Consider the following 21117-nt stretch of genomic DNA (forward strand, 5'->3'; position numbering starts at 1 on the left):
GAGGCCAACTTGCCAAAGTTGGCAAGTATGCGTAACATGGGTCCGGGTAGTTCCCCTGGAACCAGGAGCAGATTCTTCTCCCAGATCCTCCCACTGGGCGGGACAAGGGCCTCAATGATGCAATTTGCCAGGAATTGCGCCATTTTAGCTCCACCTGGTGGTGCGATGACAGATTTGTAGCATCACGACCCCTGAACTTACCACTTGACCTCCCCTCCGGGTTTCAAGTGGAAAGTTGAGTTTTAAAGCGGGCAAGTATGTGGTAGCCCCTCTGACCTCATAAATTGTATGGACTGCAAGTGATTATCCTTGGGTGGCATTCAGATCAGTGGAAGCAGCCATTCTGTGGGTGGGAACAATATTCATAAGAATGCAATTTGATGTCACTGCTGTCTGGTAAATGCAGAGGCTGAATATCGGTCCACCACACATTCTCCACTCTTTGCATGCGACGGGTACCCTTTAAGAACTCCATACAAATCTGTTATAGTCTGCTAAAGATTCCCTGGAAAATATATTACAATGTTGGAAATGACGCAGGAATGAGGACGGCAGATAGAGGCGACCAGCATAGGGGGAAACAGGTGTGAGCTGGTCAGACTAGAGACACACACGTTGGAGAGCACTCAGAATGGTAGAGAACGTAGACAAGAGACCTGTGTAACGGTACAGGGTGTCCTAAGTGTTATGGGGAGATCCTGTATTGGGGCATAGTTATATCACTAGGATAAAAGTTACATTTGATCAAACGTATTAAATACTAATCGCTAATTTACGCTGACATTGTGAGCACAATGAGGGAAACAACATTAAGGCAAACTTATGTCTTCTGAAACTTTGGTTCCAGTCCCAGTAGATTTGTACGGTCTACATTCAGGGTGACCAGTTTATCGACATAAAAATCTGTCAGCTATTTCTATTCTTCCACATTGTACAGCATCAAACATTCTTGAGCGTGCTACAAAATACAGTCATCAGCTCAATCTCACACTTCTAATTAAAACTAGTTGGTCGTTTTCACTGCTACTAGTTTTTATAAATATTTCCCATAGTCTAGGATGAGTGGAGGACAACAAATTGGAGTCAGATCCGTAAACAAGAACATTTTGTTGTAACACTTTTATAGTTATGAAATGACAGAATATTTGTCCATATACAAATAGCAAAATGTAATAAGTTTACACTCACATTCCATTCATAATTATCTGTCCAAGTTGTTGGTTTGCTGTGAACTGAGTGTATAATATATACACAGATTAGCCAGAACATTAAAACCACTGACAAGTGACGTGAATAACATTGATTATCTCGTTACAACGGCACCTGTCATAGGGGTGGGATATATTAGGCAGCAAGTGAACAATCAGTTCTTGAAGTTCATGTTGTGGAAGCAGGAAAATGGGCAAGTGTAAGGATCTGAGCGACTTTGACAAGGGTCTAATTGTGATGACTGGGCCAGAGCATCTCCAAAACGGCAGGTCTTGTGAATCATGTTTCTTTTACATCATGTGGACGGCCGGGTGCGTGTGCATCATTTGCCTGGGGAAGAGATGGCACCAGGATGCACTATGGGAAGAAGGCAACCCGGCGGAGGCAATGTGATGCTTTGGGCAATGTTCTGCTGGGAGACCTTGGGTCCTGGCATTCATGTTGATGTAACTTTGACACGTACCACCTACCTAAACATTGCTGCAGATCAAGTACACCCCTTCATGGCACAGGGTCGGATCTAGAAAAATGCTGTACCCGGGGCGATTTAGGGGGTGGCAATTTCTAACATCTTAGGCTGCCGACGGCTGCACAGTATGTGCAGGTCCGTTCAGCCGTGACAGGCAGGGACAGTGTGCTGCCCGGCTGCTCTGATTGTGTTTTAAACACAGTCAGAGCAGCCGGGCAGCACACTGTCCCTGCCTGTCACGGCTGGACGGACCTGCACATACTGTGCAGCCGTCGGCAGCAAGTGTCTGCTAGGGGGGGCGATCGCCCCCCCCCCCTGGATCCGCCACTGTCATGGCAACAGTATTCCCTGATGACAGTGGCCTCTTTCAGCAGGATAATGCGCCCTGCCACACTGCAGTTATTGATACCACAGGACACCTTCAGAGGTCTTGTGGAGTCCACGCCTCGAGGGGTTTTGGACGCACGAGAGGGACCTACACAATATTAGGCAGGTAGTTTTAATGTTATGCCTAATCTGTGTACTGTATATGCCTTATTTAAGTGCAATGTTAAAAGGTTATTCGGTAAGAAATAAATATAATTAGGTTTGTAAATATTTTGAAAGTTATCCCTTTGTTATAAATATTTATTTTGCTGTGTCCTAGGGCAGACTTCCAATAGTCTTAGAAATCGATGTGAATGGGGCTCTGAAAGTTCACAATAATCCAGTGATGCTGCAGAGGCAATTCCATTACATGTTGTGCACACTTTAAGCAGCGTAAAGGAATGTATATATTGAACTAAATTTAGTAATAGCTGACAACACCGAAAGTACATATAATCCTCAGACAATGCAGCTTGGTTTCAAGAATGTTGGAATAACTAAACCTCAGAAAAGGTAACTATTGTAAAACGTGTATTAAAAATGCATACTTTCCAAGATAACTCCTTTTCATTGTGATAATTTGTGATTCCTTCCTGCTTCTTCTACTTGTTTTCACAATTAACTGGGCTAAAGAGTTTTATTTACCAAGCAACCAAGGTGCTGCCTCGTATAATGTGAACACTGTAATTCATGTGGCAGAAGGTACACATGAAGCAGAGAAGCTGTAGGTATTGTTCAAATAAAGTGGAGGTCATTGCAAAGCAAAGAATGTTAATTAGGCAATGTAAAACAATCTTTGGCCACCCTCATGTGCCTTGATTCACGCACGCACCTCTAGATTTCCGTCAAGGTTTACAGAGTGCGATTACGGCATGTGTTAGCAAAGGCAGAGATGGAGAGATAAAAAGGTGGATATGGTGAGAATTTAAGGGCATTCCTTGCTGTGCAGAGCGGATCTCATGCAAGACACTGCAAAAACCTTAATTCATGCACTTATCATCTCCCGCATTGACTATTGCAATTCCCTCCTTACTGGTCTTCCCCGAAACAGACTCAAACCCCTACAATCTATTTTGCATGCTGCAGCAAGACTGGTTTTCCTTGCAAATCGTTATTCCTCTGTTGAATCACTCTGTATTTCTCTACACTGGCTGCCTGTTTTCTACCGAATCCAATATAAAATACTTTTACTAACCTACAAGACCATCAACAAAGCTGCACCAACATACATCTCCTCTCTTGTCTCAAAACATCTCCCAACTCGGCAACTCCATTCTACACAAGATCTGCGTCTCTCATCCACCCTCATTACATCCTCACATTCCCGGTTACAGGACTTTTTTCGGGCTGCACCCACTTTATGAAATTATCTCACTCACACAATAAGACTCTCCTCTGGTCTACAAACTTTCAAGTGTTCTCTGAAAACCAACCTCTTCAGACAAGCTTATAATATTCCTCAACCACCCTCTTAACCTCACTACATTACCCTATTACCACCCGTTACACAATTTCACACAAGACAACTACCCCCAGACCAACATTGTTGTGTGACAGGATCATTTAGCTTATGAGTCACTTTTACCTTTGCAGTCTGGCTGGGCCGAAATGCAGAATATAGCCTTAGCCTCATGTGTCAAACCCCCATTGTCCCATAGATTGTAAGCTTGCGAGCAGGGCCTTCTCACCTCTTTGTCTGTTTTACCCAGTTTGTTTATTAGTTTACTGTTTGTCCCCAATTGTAAAGCGCTACGGAATATGTTGGCGCTAAATAAATAAATGATGATGATGATGATCCCAGCCATTTCCACAACTCATCAGTACTTGAATTTTGCACCAGCTCCAGGGGAAGGGGGGGGGTACCCCAAAGTACCGCCACGTAAAAACTATTACCGTTTTTACTGTAATATTAACCCGGCTTTCTGGTCGCAGGTCAGGGAGTTGCGAGCAAAAAGCCGGCATTAAAACTACCGTAATAATGGTATTTACGCGCACTATTACCATAACGGTAATTGAATTCCCCCTAAGTGTGTTGCACCTGGGTGGACCATAGAGGCTCAATGATGCAAAATCAAGTCACTTCGCGCAATGCATTGGATGCGCTATATAAATGACCTGCGCTACAAGAACTTATGTGATCTATAGTATCTATGTCACTGTCTGATGTGCATGAATTATGTCCTAACATGACTGGTGATGTTGGAGATTGACAAACACAACAATATCTTTCATAGCTGTTTATATATGGGATCTCCTACTCCCTACTGTAAGTTATATGGATATTACAAGTCGCTGAGAAGCTCTGTGACTATATATATATATATATATATATATATATATATATATACATACACACACACACACACAAGTTAACCCGTGCATGATACTCATGCATTCTAGTCAAATCAAGCTACTTAAGGTGTTAAAAAGGTTCTTGTCATCTTCATCGCCACACACACACGTCGCTAGGCTTTTATATATTAGATAATGCTAAGAATTTAGTAGGTCAGTGTAGTATATAACTCTGCCCAGCAGGTGGCGCTGCAGCTTGAGCACTCTGTCACCCGGTAGTTTTTTCCACACACACACATACACACACACTAACACAGCATGTGTGTTCATGAGGTAAAATTACCTCACGAAAAAAGTTTGAGTCCTCAACTTGTAAATTTAGCCTTAACTATCCCTCCCACGGGGGGAAGGGGGGATGATGGAAGTTAACTGACTTCACTATTATAATTTTTTTGTCAAATAATGTCAGTATACCAAATTTCAGGTCAATTTGATGAGCCCTTTCTGAGAAAATAGTTTTTTCCACACACACACACACTAACACACGCCGCTAGGCTTTTATATATTAGATTAGAAAATAATGCTAAGAATTTAGTAGGTCAGTGTAGTATATAACTCCGCCCAGCAGGTGGTGCTGCAGCTTGAGCACTCTGTGTGTGTGTGTGTGGAAAAAACTACCGGGTGACACACACACACACACTAACACACGCCGCTAGGCTTTTATATATTAGATATATATATATAAAATCTTGTTAGGTCACTTCTAAAATCCATAATCATTAATATGGGTGAATCATTATCCCTTATAAAACACACATAGTTCTAATGAAAGTGAAGCGTTGACATCAGAACTCACCGATTATAAGCAATGACATCCCAACTCACTGTTTATACAGATGTTATTTAAAGGCTATATTATATTAGATATTAACACCACTTCTGTATTCACAGCACTCATATATTATAAACTAGTAATTATACAGGTTGGTTCTGGAAGAGTAGAAAGCTTGCATGGAGAGAGAATATGACAGATGTGACCAAGATACAAAGCTCTCAGGAAACCACAAGTTATATAATGTCCATTTAATTAGCACCGAGGGAATAGAAGAATCTACGGATGGCTGATATTGAGCAGGGCTGTCCTGTCATTACTGGGTATTTGTCATGTGCTTTTAGTTGGGAGCTAAATTAAAACTCCTTTACCTAAGCCCCCGCTAGTAGGGCATGCTGGGATCTCTAGTTACAGAATAATGGGAGAGCCACTCTGATGCTCCCTCTGAGACGAGCAGGTCATAGACACAAGTTCTACCGAGAGCTTAGAAACCAACACTGTTGCTTTTGCTGCCTATAGACTAAAGTTTTTCAGAAATGACAATAACAACAACACCTAGTCATCTGGGTACCATCGCACCGCTCATAGTCAGAACCGGACTATACGCCAGTGAATGCAGCAACATCCAATTCATTGTCGAGCGCAAAGGACCCACGCGATAGGCTGTGATTTCATGGGTGGAATGACGTATGCACATAGTCAATGACAGTAAGGTTGTGCCAAGCTCGGGCACACACAGCAACATCCAAGTCAAGCTTTGGCCATCTCCAAGGTACGTATCTTTCAGTCGTATCACTTGCACCAGCTACAGGTCTGGTGTAAGTGCCGGGTGATAGTAATGACGGCTGTGTATACAGCTAGAACATGTGTTTGCAATCAGGAGTAACTGTAAGAATCCATTTTATGTACAGAAGACATTAAGTATATCATGATAGATGTATTGCATGTATTTTTAATGTTTTATGATTAATGACTATATTTTTAATAGGTGACATTAATTGAATACTTTTTTTTTTTTTCTGGGTTCTTTTGTGAATGTATTGAATGTATCCTGCAGTGTATTGTCTGTTAGAGCAGAGTGGACCTAAACCCGTATTCATCAGCAGGCGTATTTGCTTCTAGTTGAAAACGGACATTTGTACGCCCGATGTACGTAAGTTTTTTAAAAAAATGCAATTTACGTTCGTTTTCTAACTTAATGAATCACAATTCTTTTAATAACCTTTCTGTATCTGTTGGAAAACCTTGGCTGACGACTCCAGCACAAGACGTAATAGAAATAGATACAAATCGGTCCAGATTACCATGATATTCACTGTCCTTATCCAGTGGTGAAACTACGGCCATCATTTTACTAGGAGTCCAGCGGTGCCGTCTTCCACCCTTGTAGACATCCATAATGATTTGTAACAATTTTTAACAGTGCTGAAAAATGTTTACAAACCCATTCACAGATTTACCCTAATTAAACAAAAGCTAGCATAGCCCAGGCTATTGTAAAACCGAATCATTTGTGGTCCCAGAACAATGGCGCACTGGTCTAGTCGTCTTTAGCTCCACCAAATTGGGCAGTAGATCAAGTGTTTAGAGGCCACTTGTCACCTATTAACAATCACGCTGACATTTAGTGACTAATGGGAATACAGGCTCTTAAGTCACCAGGAACCAGAGTCCCATGAATACTGATCCTGAAATGTATCAGTGATGTCACTGGTTCCTAACGAATCGATAGGCTGCATTCTCTTGACTGTTGCTTCAGCTCACAAGATGGCTGCCAGGGCCACTAGTGGCAAGGACATCTCTAGCATCATGAAATGCCAAAAAGGCCATTAACCATCCAGATATATGTTCATGTGTCGACTTTTACATGCTGTTAAGTCACTACTGACCATTTTGAATATGCATATCTCAGACCTGGCCAACCTGTTGGTCTCCAGATGTTGTAAAACTACATGTCCCAGCATGCCCTGCCAGCTAGCACCTGACTATCTACTGGCAAAGCATGCTGGGGCTTGTAGTTTCACCACACTTTGAGAGCCACAGGTTGGCATCCATCATACTTGTCGACTTTTGTGACCTTCCCTCATGAAGATCCCGGAGCAGAGGTCCAAGGGGCAAGGGCGAGGAACGTGATGAGACAAATTCCCACCATCAGGCCCGTCCGCCACTGTGCGATGACGCAAATCGCATCCATGCACAGCGGTGGGTGGAGCCTGGTGACATGAATCTCATCATGAAGGCGCTCCGCACTTCACAATGAAATGAAGCGGGACCCGGGAGGGGGTCTGTCCAGTATGACTCCCCGAAATTCGTGAGTTCTCAGGAGGCTAGGCAAGCATGGAATACATGTGTGACACAGCTACACACCCAGGTCTACAGACAATGGCAGCACCACATAAAGAATGATCTATTGTTACCACAGGAAGCTCCTGACATTTAACAAAATATAAATAATAAAAAAACAAACAAACAACAATTTGTGCCGATTTGATGTCTGTGTAAATCTATGGACGTCATATGATGCATCTAATGAAAGATATAGGGCAGTAAAGTACAAAAAAAAAAACACCAAAAAAAGTGTATTACTTAATAGATCTTTTTATGACATTCATACTATATTTATTGGCACAAAAATAAGATCTTTACATTTTCACAATATCAGTAACCCAATTTATAAGGTTTTTTTTGGGTGGGGGGGGGGGGACTTTTCATGATCAGCATTTTGTAAGTGGACTTTATCACTGCAGGAAGAAATAACGAGCAACGCCCGATTGGTGTTAAAGCTGTTGATCAAACAGGAGAACTTTGCATAATGAATCAGAATAACGTTCTTCTAAAACTAACTGGTAACAGACTGAGGGACGGAATACAATTTATTTTTCGCCAGATTAAAACACTATTTAGGCTATTTTCAGACATATTTGCTTATTAAAAAACATATATTTACTCTAAAACCCAGTATCTCACCTGTAGTCCTTGGTGACTGCAAACAGGTCATATTTAAATGTTATTAACAAATTAAAGTATTAATATCTGGTGATTATATTAAGTAGACTGTTGACTGCTCACAGTTGAGGCCGTCATGTAGTTAGACGAATTAATGAGATTGTAACCTATCAATTCGCTAGGAACCAGTGACATCATTGAGCCACTTCATGACTTATAATTATTACGAGGCAGTGAATATTGGTTTTGATAAGGTACATTATTTATTATGATTATCCAGAATGGTTGAAACTTAGGGCTTTCTAGAACCATGTCTAAAATCTACTAAATGGCATTTAAAAATTACCGCTGCTGTTCCCTTCCTTATTAAATAGGTTAGCAGCGCTCCTCACAGTGACTATACAAGGAAACTTGGTGACAATGTCTGCCTGTATGACAGGAGTTACTAAAAAACCGCAATCGTTTGTTTTTCTGGTTTTCAGATTGTACATATAAAAGGTTTCTGGACAATAAGCGATCCCGTACCTGTATGGACCATTCATATATTCAGCCATCACCAGACATCCAAAACAAAAACAAGAAACAAGAGCGTAGCCCAGGTACTTTCTTAGCTGCCAGGGTGTAGCCAGGGTGAATCATTACAGTAATACAAAGAAAAACCTGCATTGAGCATGAGCCAACCCTGGTTCTCATTGTCTGTGCAGACAAACGTGCCAATGCTCTGTACACTGGAATGAGACCCTAGAGTCTCAATTTCTGTTTATAAGTTACTGTATTCAAACGATGAACAATTTCTCTATCAACATAAAAGTCACACCCACTATTTAGCATAACCACACCCACTGTTATGGTCGCTGGTTAGCACTACAATCCCACAACTGGCTTTGCTTACTTCTTGTCTGGCACTTCTTGTGAGGGTTACACTAGTGAGCGGATTTTAGCACTTCATATGGAATGTTAAGCGCCCTCAAAGTGGAACAGAATGGGGGGGTTTCCTATAAAAGAGGAGGGATAGAAATTTTGACTTTGTCAAAATAGATTGCAATCTATAATTAGTTATAGTATTTTTTTCATCCACTTCCGCCTCTTCTTATGGTAAAGAGTAAAAAGTTTGTGTGAAATTGTTAATTTCTTACGTGTTAATTACTTTCCCGAAATGTCTGGGAGACTCTTGAAATTTTGGGCACTTCCCCGGGACTCCCAGGAGACTAGGCCTTTCTCCCGTATCCCGCTCATGTTCTAGTGAAGTGGTCCGGACAGAGACCTCAAAGATGCAATTTGCTGCGAAACGCGTCGCTTTGGCCCCATGATGATGCAATCGCAGCAATTCACCGGAGGGATTAGAAGAGGCAGGGACGAAATTATGAAATTTGCATTTGCCCTCTATTCTGGGATCTCCCGGAGAGGATAATATGAACTTATGCAATCATTTGTTTTTTTACAGATTTGTTTTCTGACTTCAATTGGGACTCTACATAAAAAATACAAGGAAATTCTCCTGACTTGTGAAAACATACAAGGACTATAAAAATGTATCCTGTCAGAAGAAAGCACTGAAAATTGTAAGGACTATATAGGACAACAATTTTTTTTTTAATAGAATATGGTGTAAAATTATAGTCATTTCATCAAAGAAACTTTTATGAACAGTTTCAGATACTCCACTTTTATAGAATACCCCCATCGTATCCCCAGAGCTAAGAGTCAGTTTACAGAAAACAAGAACTGATATGTACAATAACTCATATACATCTAATCTTGTAATACAGCAATGCCAGATCATAGAACAGCCCCTAACATTGACAAAAGGGCTGAATAAATCCCTGATTTGAACAATAGTTGGTTTTATCCGTAGCGACACATACACACCGAGCATTAACATAAGACAAAGATACTTCAGAATAATTCACAAATGTTTGGCAGAGAGCGAAACGTCTCATTGTCCGGATATGACGAACGAGGGACTCCTGAAATGTAAACAGCACAAAGGTCGAAAGCCCATTTTGCGTAATTCAGTGACGTGCTTGCAATTACATTTTAGCGACTTGCGTACCTAATCCAACCTAAATTCTACATCAGATGATTCAAAACCAAAATAAAATACCCTTTTTACAACCATAGTCACCATTTTTTTTTCCGTAAGAAACATATTTTTTTTTTTTATCATTTATGCTGCGTATAAATATATAAGATTAACACTTTCTTCACAAGAGATGTTGGCATATACCATAACAATGCTAGAGGGAAAGGAGGTGTTTCCTGGAGAGATTTTTTTTTTTTTTTTAATTGTTAATGGTATGAAGCTGTGAATGGCTGTAGAGTAGACACTGACCACTAGGGGGCATTGTGGTGGTTTGTCAGCCGGTTCACATTAGCTGTACCAGGTTCTTATAGTCTGCACGTGTTACTTTTGTTTTCGTTGTTGCTTTTTTATGTTGTTTTTTTTTTGTTTTTGATTTTAACAGGCACACTTTCTTCCTCCCGGTTTTGGGTCATCTAATTTCCCAGAGTTTCCTCCGTTAACGGCTTCTGGCACTTGGGTCTTGTCCACACATTGCTCCATCCGCTTCATGATCAGGTCCAGAAGGGTGTCTACTGATTTCTCCACATTCTGTCCGATTGCTGCACTTGTTTCAAAGTATGGAATGCTGGCAAAACAAGAACCAGAATTAGTTCAGTGAAGCTGCTTAAACTGAAGATGGGGCATTAAAGCATACCAGTTACCTAGACAAGGAAATGTTGTGCAGCTTTACTCATGGAAATGTTTAGCTATAACTTTGCAGTATATGTTAGGGGTTGTGCAAAAGTGGTTTCAAGATTGGCGGGGGGTCGGTAGGTGACCTGTAAGTGTTGATAGGGGTCAAGGAGCCGCGAATCGCGTTCTTTAGGCCAGCAAAATGTCGCGGTCATGTCCTTTTATATCTGGGGCCGGGGACAAAATGACACGATTTACGGTGGTTTCCATAATTGAGGTCCTGCTCTCACCCATTTCACGATAACCTGGGCAGGAATGCTGGAAGTGGCTATTTATGCACCCCCAAAAGCAAATACAAAATTTTGTCTTGTGGGAGGGGATTATTTAAATGAGATTCAAAGGGTGGAGAAGGTGTATTTGAGGGGTGGGTGGGGCAGGCTCCGCAAACCACGTCATTTTGGTCTTGTACCCCACAGAACAATGTAGCAATTGCATCATTGCCTCGAGACGATTTGAGGCTAATCGGGTCATTGCAGATGCTGAAGTGGGTGGGATCCCCCATGGGTACAAGAGAACTGCCCCAAATTCGCCAGTCTCCTGGACATTCTGGGTATGGCTTAAAATGTGCATGAACTTTGTGCATCATTGTTTGCTGTATTTCTTGTCCTATTTACATTCAATGATGTTTCAGGAAGCTGATTGCAAGAACTAAATCCATTCAACTAAATACAATTATTGTATCAATCTTACAATTATGTACTTGTTCTGCACATACTACTTGAACATCATGCAGCTCCCTCTTATAATGTCACAAGACAGTATTCACCAGTCAAATATTTACTCAGTAGTTGAGAGGTAATAAACCAGCAAACATCCTTTTAGAATGTTCTCATTCTGATCACAGAGGTTCCGTCTCACAGCTAGTATTCCACAACCAGCATTGGGGTATGTGCGCACTGTATACATCACGCGTTTCACCTCCCTTTCAACTGTATTCTGCTCAACTGATTTTGAATAGAACAAAGCTCAAATGAAACATTAATTAGAGATCACTGATTCCTACAGACAGGAAAAAGCCCTGAAAGCTGTGTTGAGCATTCACTCTGTTACCCTGAGTGTCCTTCTGAACGGTCCTTGTCATTCTCATACTAGCCAATGATCCCTTTTTTAATGATCTGCTTTACTTGAATTCTGTTTCGTTCAATGACAGCTGAATGGAATGCGGCTCAAGCAGAGGGTAATGGTGACAGAACGCCCTTTTGTGGGCACCTTCATCCCACAAAACCAAAGAATGAAGGACTAAGCATTACCTAGGAACTGAGGGTGTATAAGTTTATATTTTTACTTACTTGCAAAGCAATTTAAGTTACAAGAGATGGCGCCAAATTACTCACCCGTATTTATCGGCGAGCTCTTTTGCTTGCCTCTCATTGACCTCTCGCTGATCTGACAAGTCAGCTTTGTTACCAATTAATACGATATCTGGGTTCTCACAGTAAGCGTTTGCTTGTAGCTGACCTGAAATTAAAAGAGAAAAAAGAAAAATGAAAATGTTATGCAGCCGAGAATAAATAATAAAACTAATAGAAGAATTCTACTTAAAATTTCGGTGGATTTATTACAGAATGCCAAGATTAAACCTGGTGTCTTAGTGATACATGTCTCCTCTGATCTATCCGGTCCACACACTGGTCTGCTGTATACTAGAACCACATGCCTGATTCAAATAATCAGAGCTGTTGTCAATGCCCCTCCCACAGTAAAAACTTCATTCACACGTGTATAGTACATAGCAGAAGGGCATCGGTAGGCAGTCAACGGCTAGACATTCTTTTGTTCGACATTCAGAAGGTCGACAACATTAAGTCGACGGGTAAAATGTCGACAGTATCATTAGCTCAACGAGTCAAATGTAGACAGTATTATATTGTTAGAGTTAGGAATAGGGTTTTGGATATTATTGTCAAACTAATAATACTGTCTACATTTGAATTGTTAAACCAAATAATACTGTCTATATTCGAATTGTTGACTTAATAATACTGTGGATGTTATTATTATCGACTTTTCAACCCTGTCTATATTATGGAGACGACCATATAAATGTCAATCATGTAACTGTAGAACATACGTATGACACCCAGGGCATCGACCACCGTTCAGACTGAATCGGACAAACAGAAGTATTACACAGGAAAGAAGTGTGCGGAGTGTTGGGGGCTTTAGGTGCCCCGTGGATCGGACAAACATCACATTAAGGCTCTGTAAGAACACAACATTTAATGTTAACAATGTAAACTCTACCAGACAGTACATTTTAAGTTTTGGAAGGGATTCATCTTTAACTAAAACAGTGTTTTTTATTCTCTTTACCAGAGTTGGTGGTTTTTATGCTATTCTAGGACCACATATTGCACATATTAAATTCTACATTTTGATCTGCTGAGTAAAACTGTTTGCTATGTAATTGGACATGACATTAAAGTTATGTTGGTTTAATGTGCTGTAAGTCTGCCTATGGCTGGTGATCTGTGTGTTAATTAACAATACATTAGCAGATCGCTTATCCTAAAACCCACATATATTGAAACTTCCCCTAGAAAGAGCTCATTATGGAAGCGGCAGATATTTCAGTAGGAACCAGTGACGTTAATGGGATGTGCTTTGTGGTGACTTGTAGAGATGTCATAGGCTGTAGTCACCTACAGTTTTAGTTCAGGTACAAAGCACCTGCCCTGTTTATAAATGACAGGTGCACCCAGAGGGCAGCTTCTGTCAGTAAGTAGTAATGGACGCACACAGGAGCAACGTATAATAAAATGTAGTAAAACTTTATATAAGCATTTGCAATATCACACTTAGGGGTATATTTACTAAACTGCTGGTTTGAAAAAAGTGGAGATGTTGCCTATAGCAACCAATCAGATTCTAGCTGTCATTTATTTAGTACATTCTACAAAATGACAGCTAGAATCTAATTGGTTGCTATAGGCAACATCTACACTTTTTCAAACCCACAGTTTAGTAAATCTGGCCCTTACAGTGCAATTAGCAGATTCTATCGACTTATCTACCAAAGCCCTTTATCTGTCTTTATTTGATGCTGTGTCATATTGCAATTGATTATATAAAATGTTACTACTTTATATCATGTCGCTTCTTTTCCTTTTCATCTCCTAGAGATAATTGGCCGGATTCATTAAGGCACACCAAACGACCGTAAAGTGTGTTTCGTTAAAAACGCACTTGAAATGGGTATACACACGTCTGTATACAACAAGTAGCAGAAGTGAAGATACGATGAGCTGATGAGTACGGGGTCAGATCTGCTGTGCTCTACTAGACCAGACACTGCAGGATACGTCCAATACTTATGTGGAATATAAACTCACAAAAGAACGCACAGAAACCCTCTCCCCCCAATAACCTGTTAATAACATAGGCATTAATGATAAAACATTAAAAAATAAAAAGTGATATTTTTTTTTATTTGTTTTTTTTCTATGAAATACATGTCTGTCTACTTAATATAAAACAATTTTTTTACAGTTGCTCCTGATTGCAAACACATGTTATAGCATGCATACTCAACCGTCATCACTAGTAATCGGCACATAGACTAGACCTGCAGCTGGAGATATGGCTGAAAAACAAGTACCCAACAGATGCCCAGATCTTGAATCGGACGCTGCTGCGTGCGCTTGAGACCGGCAGCCACTTACTGTACACTGACTACGTGCATACGCCCTTTCCCAGCTCTGTTCCCTCCCAGAAATCGTAGGCTGTTTTAAGTGTCTTTTGCGCTTGAATTGAACATTGCTGTGTTCTGTGACTATGGTCCGGTTCTCGGCATGCACAGAGTAATCGCTGCTTACGTCCCTTAATGAATCAGACCCACTATGTCCTGTCTACTCCTGCACAGAAGCTCTTCCCGGTGGTAGCAATATCATATTTCACAATGGGGCATAGCGCGCTGTGGTACTATTTATTAACCATAGGAAATGGGCAAGTAGGATACATGCCCAATACGCTAGCCACTGGCCAGCACTAGATCTCTCCAACGACTTCCCTGACACATCTGTTACTCACTAGTCTAGAGCATGGCTATAAAGCAGAGGGCAGCTGTGGAGCTCCACACAGCAATTTGCATACTAGTCAGGCTGATTAGCATATTACTCGCACTCCAGGCCTGACTCTCTCTGGCAAAACATTGACTGAGGGAGGGATTTATTTTGCATTATGTACCTATGAGTATCTAGTTAGAAAAAAGAAGCAAAAACAACAAAACAACAAATTGCCCCTTATAGAGACGGGGCCTCTGAAGGATAACTTTTATCCAATTATTGAATGGAACATTTGTAAAGAAATAAAGTGAAAGTAAACACTGGTTGTGTAATATATAAATTACTGAAACTAATATCATGCTATGTGGTAATACTACTCCTTTACACAACACTGTGACTAATGTAAACATACTTCAAAACAAAATCTGAAAGTAAATGGGCAATTAAAGTTCTTGAGTTTATATTATTGAACTAGTACTTCAGAGACGTCGTCTGTCCTCCAGCTCTTGCTGTTCCAGACAAGAGACAAACCACAGCCCAGGCTAATCTGCCGAAAGTACTGCAACCTCGCATAACAAGTCTAATCAAAATATTCAGCATGTACTCCACAGGCACGTATAGTAAATTTGTGTTAAAGGTCCCTGAAAAATACCTGTCCGAGGTGAAGACAAAACTGTCTACTTTGTACTCGCTTTTATCAGAATGTTCAGCATGATCTCAATCCCTCCCCACAGCAACGTGTACTATGTGCCAAGCGTTAATATTCGTGAATACTGCAGGTGTCTGTACAGGTTCATTTATTTTTCACCATCAGTGTCCCAGGGTATTTAAGCAGGCTTTCAGAAGGCACGTTGACTGTCTGAGTTCAACGCCCAGATTAATGACCACTAAAGATCTCAATTTAGGGCAGCACGATGGCACAGTGGTTAGTATTGCTGCCTCATAGAGTTGGGGCCACGGCTTCTATTCCAACCAGGGCCCTAACCTTGTGAAGTTCTCCCCCTGTGTTTGCCTGGTAGAGAATTTAGACTGTAGCTGTACTGGAGCAGGGACTGGTGTGAATGATTAAACATTCTCTGTAAAGCGCTGCGCAATATGTTGGTGTTTAATAAAGATAAATAATAATTTATAAATGCAAATCTATGCATCTTGAAATACACACACACAAATGGGGAGGTGTATTCTCTGGAAACATTTTGTCCCGAAAGTTAAGAAAAAAAACTAAAAAAATAATGCTAATAATGTTGATGTTCGATGACATGTAGTAGATTAGGGACCAATCACATTTGACCTATCCTTCAGTGCATTCTATAAAATGATAGAATCTGACTGGTTGCTATAGCAATACCTCCACTTTTCCTTTTAAGAAGGTTTGATGAATCTACACCTATGATCACTTAGAGCCTCTCCCTACGGTCAGCGGGAGACTGAGGCAGTTAAATAAGAAGCTGAATGTAAGGACAGTCTGTGTGAGGAAAGACAGGAGGTCATTTAGAAATGCAATTTAGTATATTACATGGCCAAAGTCAAAATGCCATACAAAATGCTATAGGTCTCGACACTGTAGGAGGTATAAAAATCAGGACGCGTGTTTACATCGCCCCATACTGCCTGACAATGCCCAGCCTACCCTGTTACCCTCTCTGACAGCTACGCTCCTCATCTGCAAGAGAGGGACTTCTGAATGGGGAAATCAGGACAGGTCCTAAATCTGCACCATCCTGCAATAGCCGAAGGGTCACACGTGTTCCATTTACCTAAAATATTAGCTACATATAAGTTATTATTTAGATGGTGAGCCGCTCCATCAGACACTGCCGGATGCATAAACAACTACAATGGCGCTGTATTACACTGTGTCAAAGAGTTTCAGTCCCTCAAACATTTGAACTTGTCTTTTAGGTTTCAGTGAGACACAAATATAAATACACAAGTTTGGGACGTGAGCAGGAAACATCACGCTCATAGGCTCGTCCACCTCATGGATAAACCACAGGTTCATAAAACCTGCATCAAGGTGGCTTAGTGGTTAGCACTTCTGCCTCACAGCACTGGGGTCATGAGTTTGATTCCCGGCCATGGCCTTATCTGTGTGGAGTTTGTATGTTCTCCCCGTGTTTGCGTGGGTTTTCTCCTACACTCCAAAAACATACCAGTAGGTTAATTGACTGCTATCAAATTGACCCTAGTCTGTGTGTGTGTGTGTGTGTGTGTGTGTGTGTGTGTATGTATGTGTGTGTGGGTGTTAGGGAATTTAGACTGTAAGCCCCAATGAGACAGGGACTGATGTGAGTGAGCTCTCTGTACAACGCTGCGGAATTAGTGGCGCTATATAAATAAATGATGATGATAATGACACCCGGGCACATAACGCTCAGTCAATGTTTTACTTACTCATCCAGTTCCGGACGTTCAGAAAACTCTGCTGACTGGTGAGGTCGAACATTAACAGGAAACCCATCGCATCTCGGAAAAATGCTGTGGTGAGGCTCCGAAACCTGGGGGGAGCACAGAGCGCTTAGATATAATATATGTGATAAATCATAACATGGACTGATCTCTCCACATGGATACTGTGTTCACAACATAATATAATTAATGTACACCGCAAATAAAACATTTTGGGGTATAATCTTAACAGGTTGTGATTGAGTAAAGAAATATTTGAATGGAATCATTATAAACGAATACACACAGACAGGGTTAGTTGATTTTAAAACTTTATATTGCAAAAAAAAGTTTTTACAGGATATCTGCTGATCTATTAATGAAATGTGTCTTATAAATCTCTTAACAGGTTTGCTTTGGCGTAAGAAACACTTGTTGCGCTGGTCCAATCTATATTTCTACAACTAGACACTAACGACACTATTCCAGCTTTCTCAGTCACTTTATTGCATGTCTAATTAGTGCAAGAACAATTATACTCAAAGATGAGTATAATACTATATAATTCATGGCTGTGGTCATCTATTGCAATAGGTTTACTATTAATGTAAAGGGTAACTCTAACTAAAATGCAATTTTTGTCCATCACCCTCTTCACTCAACTAGCAGAACAAGGGGGGCTGGGGTTCCATGCCAAGGACTCCCACAATTTAGGAGAACTCACGACAGCCAGCTTCTGTAATTTATTCTGTAATTTGATAAGTTGTCAACCCCTGGGAGGGAATATTCAAGCCGCGCTGTTTCAGTGTCTAATACAGGTGTGACTGTATTAGAGAACTGGTGACGTAGTTTCGGTGAAGAGTTCTTTTGAATTTTGGAGGTCACTGATGGCTCAAATTGATCGGAGTGGGCGTAATGTGTAAAAATGACATTTTATGTGTTGTTAACCTGTCAATAAAAATCATTTTTAGTTATAAATAAAATACTACTTGAATATACGTTACCTTTCTTGTCCAGCGGTGTCCCAGAGCTGTAGATGGACCTTGAAGGCTTTCCCTTGTGTACCGCCTGGCCCGGCATTACTATAAACCTGAACAACAACAACGCAGGTTACTTCTGCACTTTAAGGACACAGCAGCATAGAAATTAATACACTCGGGGTCATTTAATAAAGCGCACACACATCTATAAACAAATGCCACGATTACCCACGTGCCAGTACTTGTATGCACCCGTGACCGATACACAAATAGAGCGATGTCTATTACAAGGAGTCGACCGCAATCAAGAATGAACCAAAGAAAATGGCAGATGTGTCTGTATAACATTTAACTGAACTAAAAGGGGAATAAGTGGGAAAACCTGTAGATGTTTCCTGAGGACAGGCTGCCAGCGGGACCAATTCTTCTGGATGGATTGGAGGCATGAAGTTAGATCGTTCATCAATAGGAAGTGAGTTTGATCTATACATTTATACATTGCATATATCACAGAGATGAGTACATAGAAAATGCATTAGCAATTTATTACACGGATACCGGTTACTTGAATGTAATAGGCCCCTTCTTTGCCCTTAATTTAACAAGTTGTTTAATATGAAATTCATTAGCAGTGACGTTTCTATATTAAGATAATGGTGACATTGTGTAATGAGAAGTTGGACAAATAGGGCATCTGACTAGACTGAGACAAAAATATTCTTTCCTCAATAGAAAGTATATGTCAGTTGGGATAGAAATACCAAGTCCCCCACTGATATTATGTTCCTTTACATGCTTCCTAAATAGAATACTACATGGAGTCCTGTAATATGACCTGGTCTGTACTGTATTTGTTAACATTATGGTTGATAACCTCGAAAATTGTTAAGAAGACGATGAATCCGAAGTTCATGGGGGAAGGGTTTGAAAGCCAACTCAGCTTGCTTTGTAGAGTAGAGAGAAGGATGGGGACTTTAGAGACCCGTAGACGGAGCATACAAAGCAAGCATATATTTTTTTGTTTTAACTTTTCAATTTATAGCTTTGCGTGGAGTTATCCTTTATTTAATAATATCAATAATGATCTGGTAGTTTTGACTTCAGGAGTGAATAAAACCGCAAGAAATAAGTGATGCTATAATCATACCCCCAAATGTCTTGACTTCCGTATGCCTAGAGGTATGTAGAGTACCAGAAAAAGGACGGGGACAGGGGGGGGGGGGGGGGTAGCTAATCGGGGTGTTGCTGTCACGGAGTGTATCTAAGGGTGGCTTGGGCAGATTAGGAATGTTGTAAGTGCATTTCCACAAATACAAATTTAGCTGGAAAATAATCTTACATTGAATAACCACAATTTGCCTTTCCACCAAAACTTACCACTCTTTTTTCCCGAAAGTCTATTCCAACTGTTGTGATAAATTTAGGGTTGAACTTGTTGTCTGTGTATCTGTACAGGAACGTGGTCTTCCCAACTCCGGAATCTCCCAAGGCCAGGAGCTTAATCAGATAATCATAGTCTCCATCCGTCATAGTGGATACCGCGGTAAACCTACAACAAGACACAGCGGAAACGATTTATTAAGAGAAGCGGCAGCTATTTAAGAATGTAATCACCCTGCTGTTGTAATCGCTACCAGGCTCCATCATCAGGTCAATAATAAATATAATCTGAGGTCTAAGATCAGAGGTCTGAGGGTCAATATGACATTTATTAACAATTAAGAACATGTAGCATTTATGTGGACAGGTGGGAAATCCACTGTTAATGGACAAGTTCAACGTGATGAAAAGCATTTACTGCCCAAAAGTTTCAGTTACTTAAAACAATTCACTAAAAAATAAATCACATATGATGCGTCATTGGACAGACATTCATCATCATCATTTATTTATATAGCGCCACTGATTCCGCAGCGCTGTACAGAGAACTCATTCACATCAGTCCCTGCCCCATTGGAGCTTACAGTCTAAATCCCCTAACATACACACACAGACAGAGAGAGAGAGACTAGGGTTAATTTTTGATAGCAGCCAATTAACCTACTAGTATGTTTTTGGATTCAAATGTAAACTTCTTATAAAACAGCTTAAAGCACTAAAAGTGTATTCAAATCTGTTATCCAGAAACCCATTATCCAAAAAATTCAGTAAACAAAGAGAAACAAGTAAACAATTGCTGGTCTTTTACTTATAAAGTTATATAAAACAGACACGACCACACTGCGAGGGCCCCTGTTAAGCAATTTAATTAGGATGGATAAACCAGGATTAGTACAGCGAAGGGCAGGGGTCATTATTTTAATGTATATTACGGGAAAAAGTCAGAAATCCCCCAAATCCCAAGGATTCTGGATAATAGATCCTGTATCTGAAATAATAGACAGCTAGTATACAAAGTACTGATGGTAGATAATTGAAGAGTTTATCTAAACCCCAAAAGGAGAAACATATTGATCTGAAAGAGTAACCGTGCAAATTGGGTCCACAGGTGCCAGTACAGTATACATTTAGTAAATTAGGTGGTAGGCATTAGAAAATGAAAAATATGGGAGCACAAAGAAGAATGTTAGCAGGGAGACTGATGAGAATACCTTCTACAACACCTGTACATTTATATACACTGCAAACTTTGCACTATATCATCATCATCAAAATTTATTTATATAGCGCCAGCAAATTCCGTAGCGGTTTACAACTGGGAACAAACATTAATAAGACAATACTGGGTAATACATACAGACAGAGAGATAAGAGGGTCCTGCTCGCAAGCTTACAATCTATGGGACAATGGGAGTTTGATACACAAGGGCATGTGCTACATCATATTGCACAATGGACCGGCTAGAATGCAAAGGTAAAAGTATTGAGTGGGCTGT

At 40.6% G+C, this 21117-nt stretch overlaps 1 protein-coding gene across 4 annotated transcripts in view; it reads right to left on the minus strand.

Annotated features, from left to right (window-relative positions):
- Window positions 1–7748: 7748 nt before the first annotated feature.
- The window catches only part of RAB27B (RAB27B, member RAS oncogene family), a 187217-nt gene continuing 173848 nt past the window's right edge, over window positions 7749–21117 (minus strand). For all 4 annotated transcript variants that reach the window (XM_075185428.1, XM_075185401.1, XM_075185410.1 and 1 more), the window contains 5 exons: window positions 19619–19790; window positions 18266–18351; window positions 17268–17371; window positions 12204–12327; window positions 7749–10762 (listed from right to left, as the gene is read on the minus strand). In XM_075185428.1, coding sequence (XP_075041529.1) covers window positions 10573–10762; window positions 12204–12327; window positions 17268–17371; window positions 18266–18351; window positions 19619–19771 — 657 coding nt within the window. In that variant the 5' untranslated portion in view covers window positions 19772–19790 and the 3' untranslated portion in view covers window positions 7749–10572. The remainder of the gene's footprint in view (window positions 10763–12203; window positions 12328–17267; window positions 17372–18265; window positions 18352–19618; window positions 19791–21117) is intronic.

Source organism: Mixophyes fleayi, chromosome 1 (assembly GCF_038048845.1).
Source record: "Mixophyes fleayi isolate aMixFle1 chromosome 1, aMixFle1.hap1, whole genome shotgun sequence".
Taxonomy (NCBI): Eukaryota; Metazoa; Chordata; class Amphibia; order Anura; family Limnodynastidae; genus Mixophyes; species Mixophyes fleayi.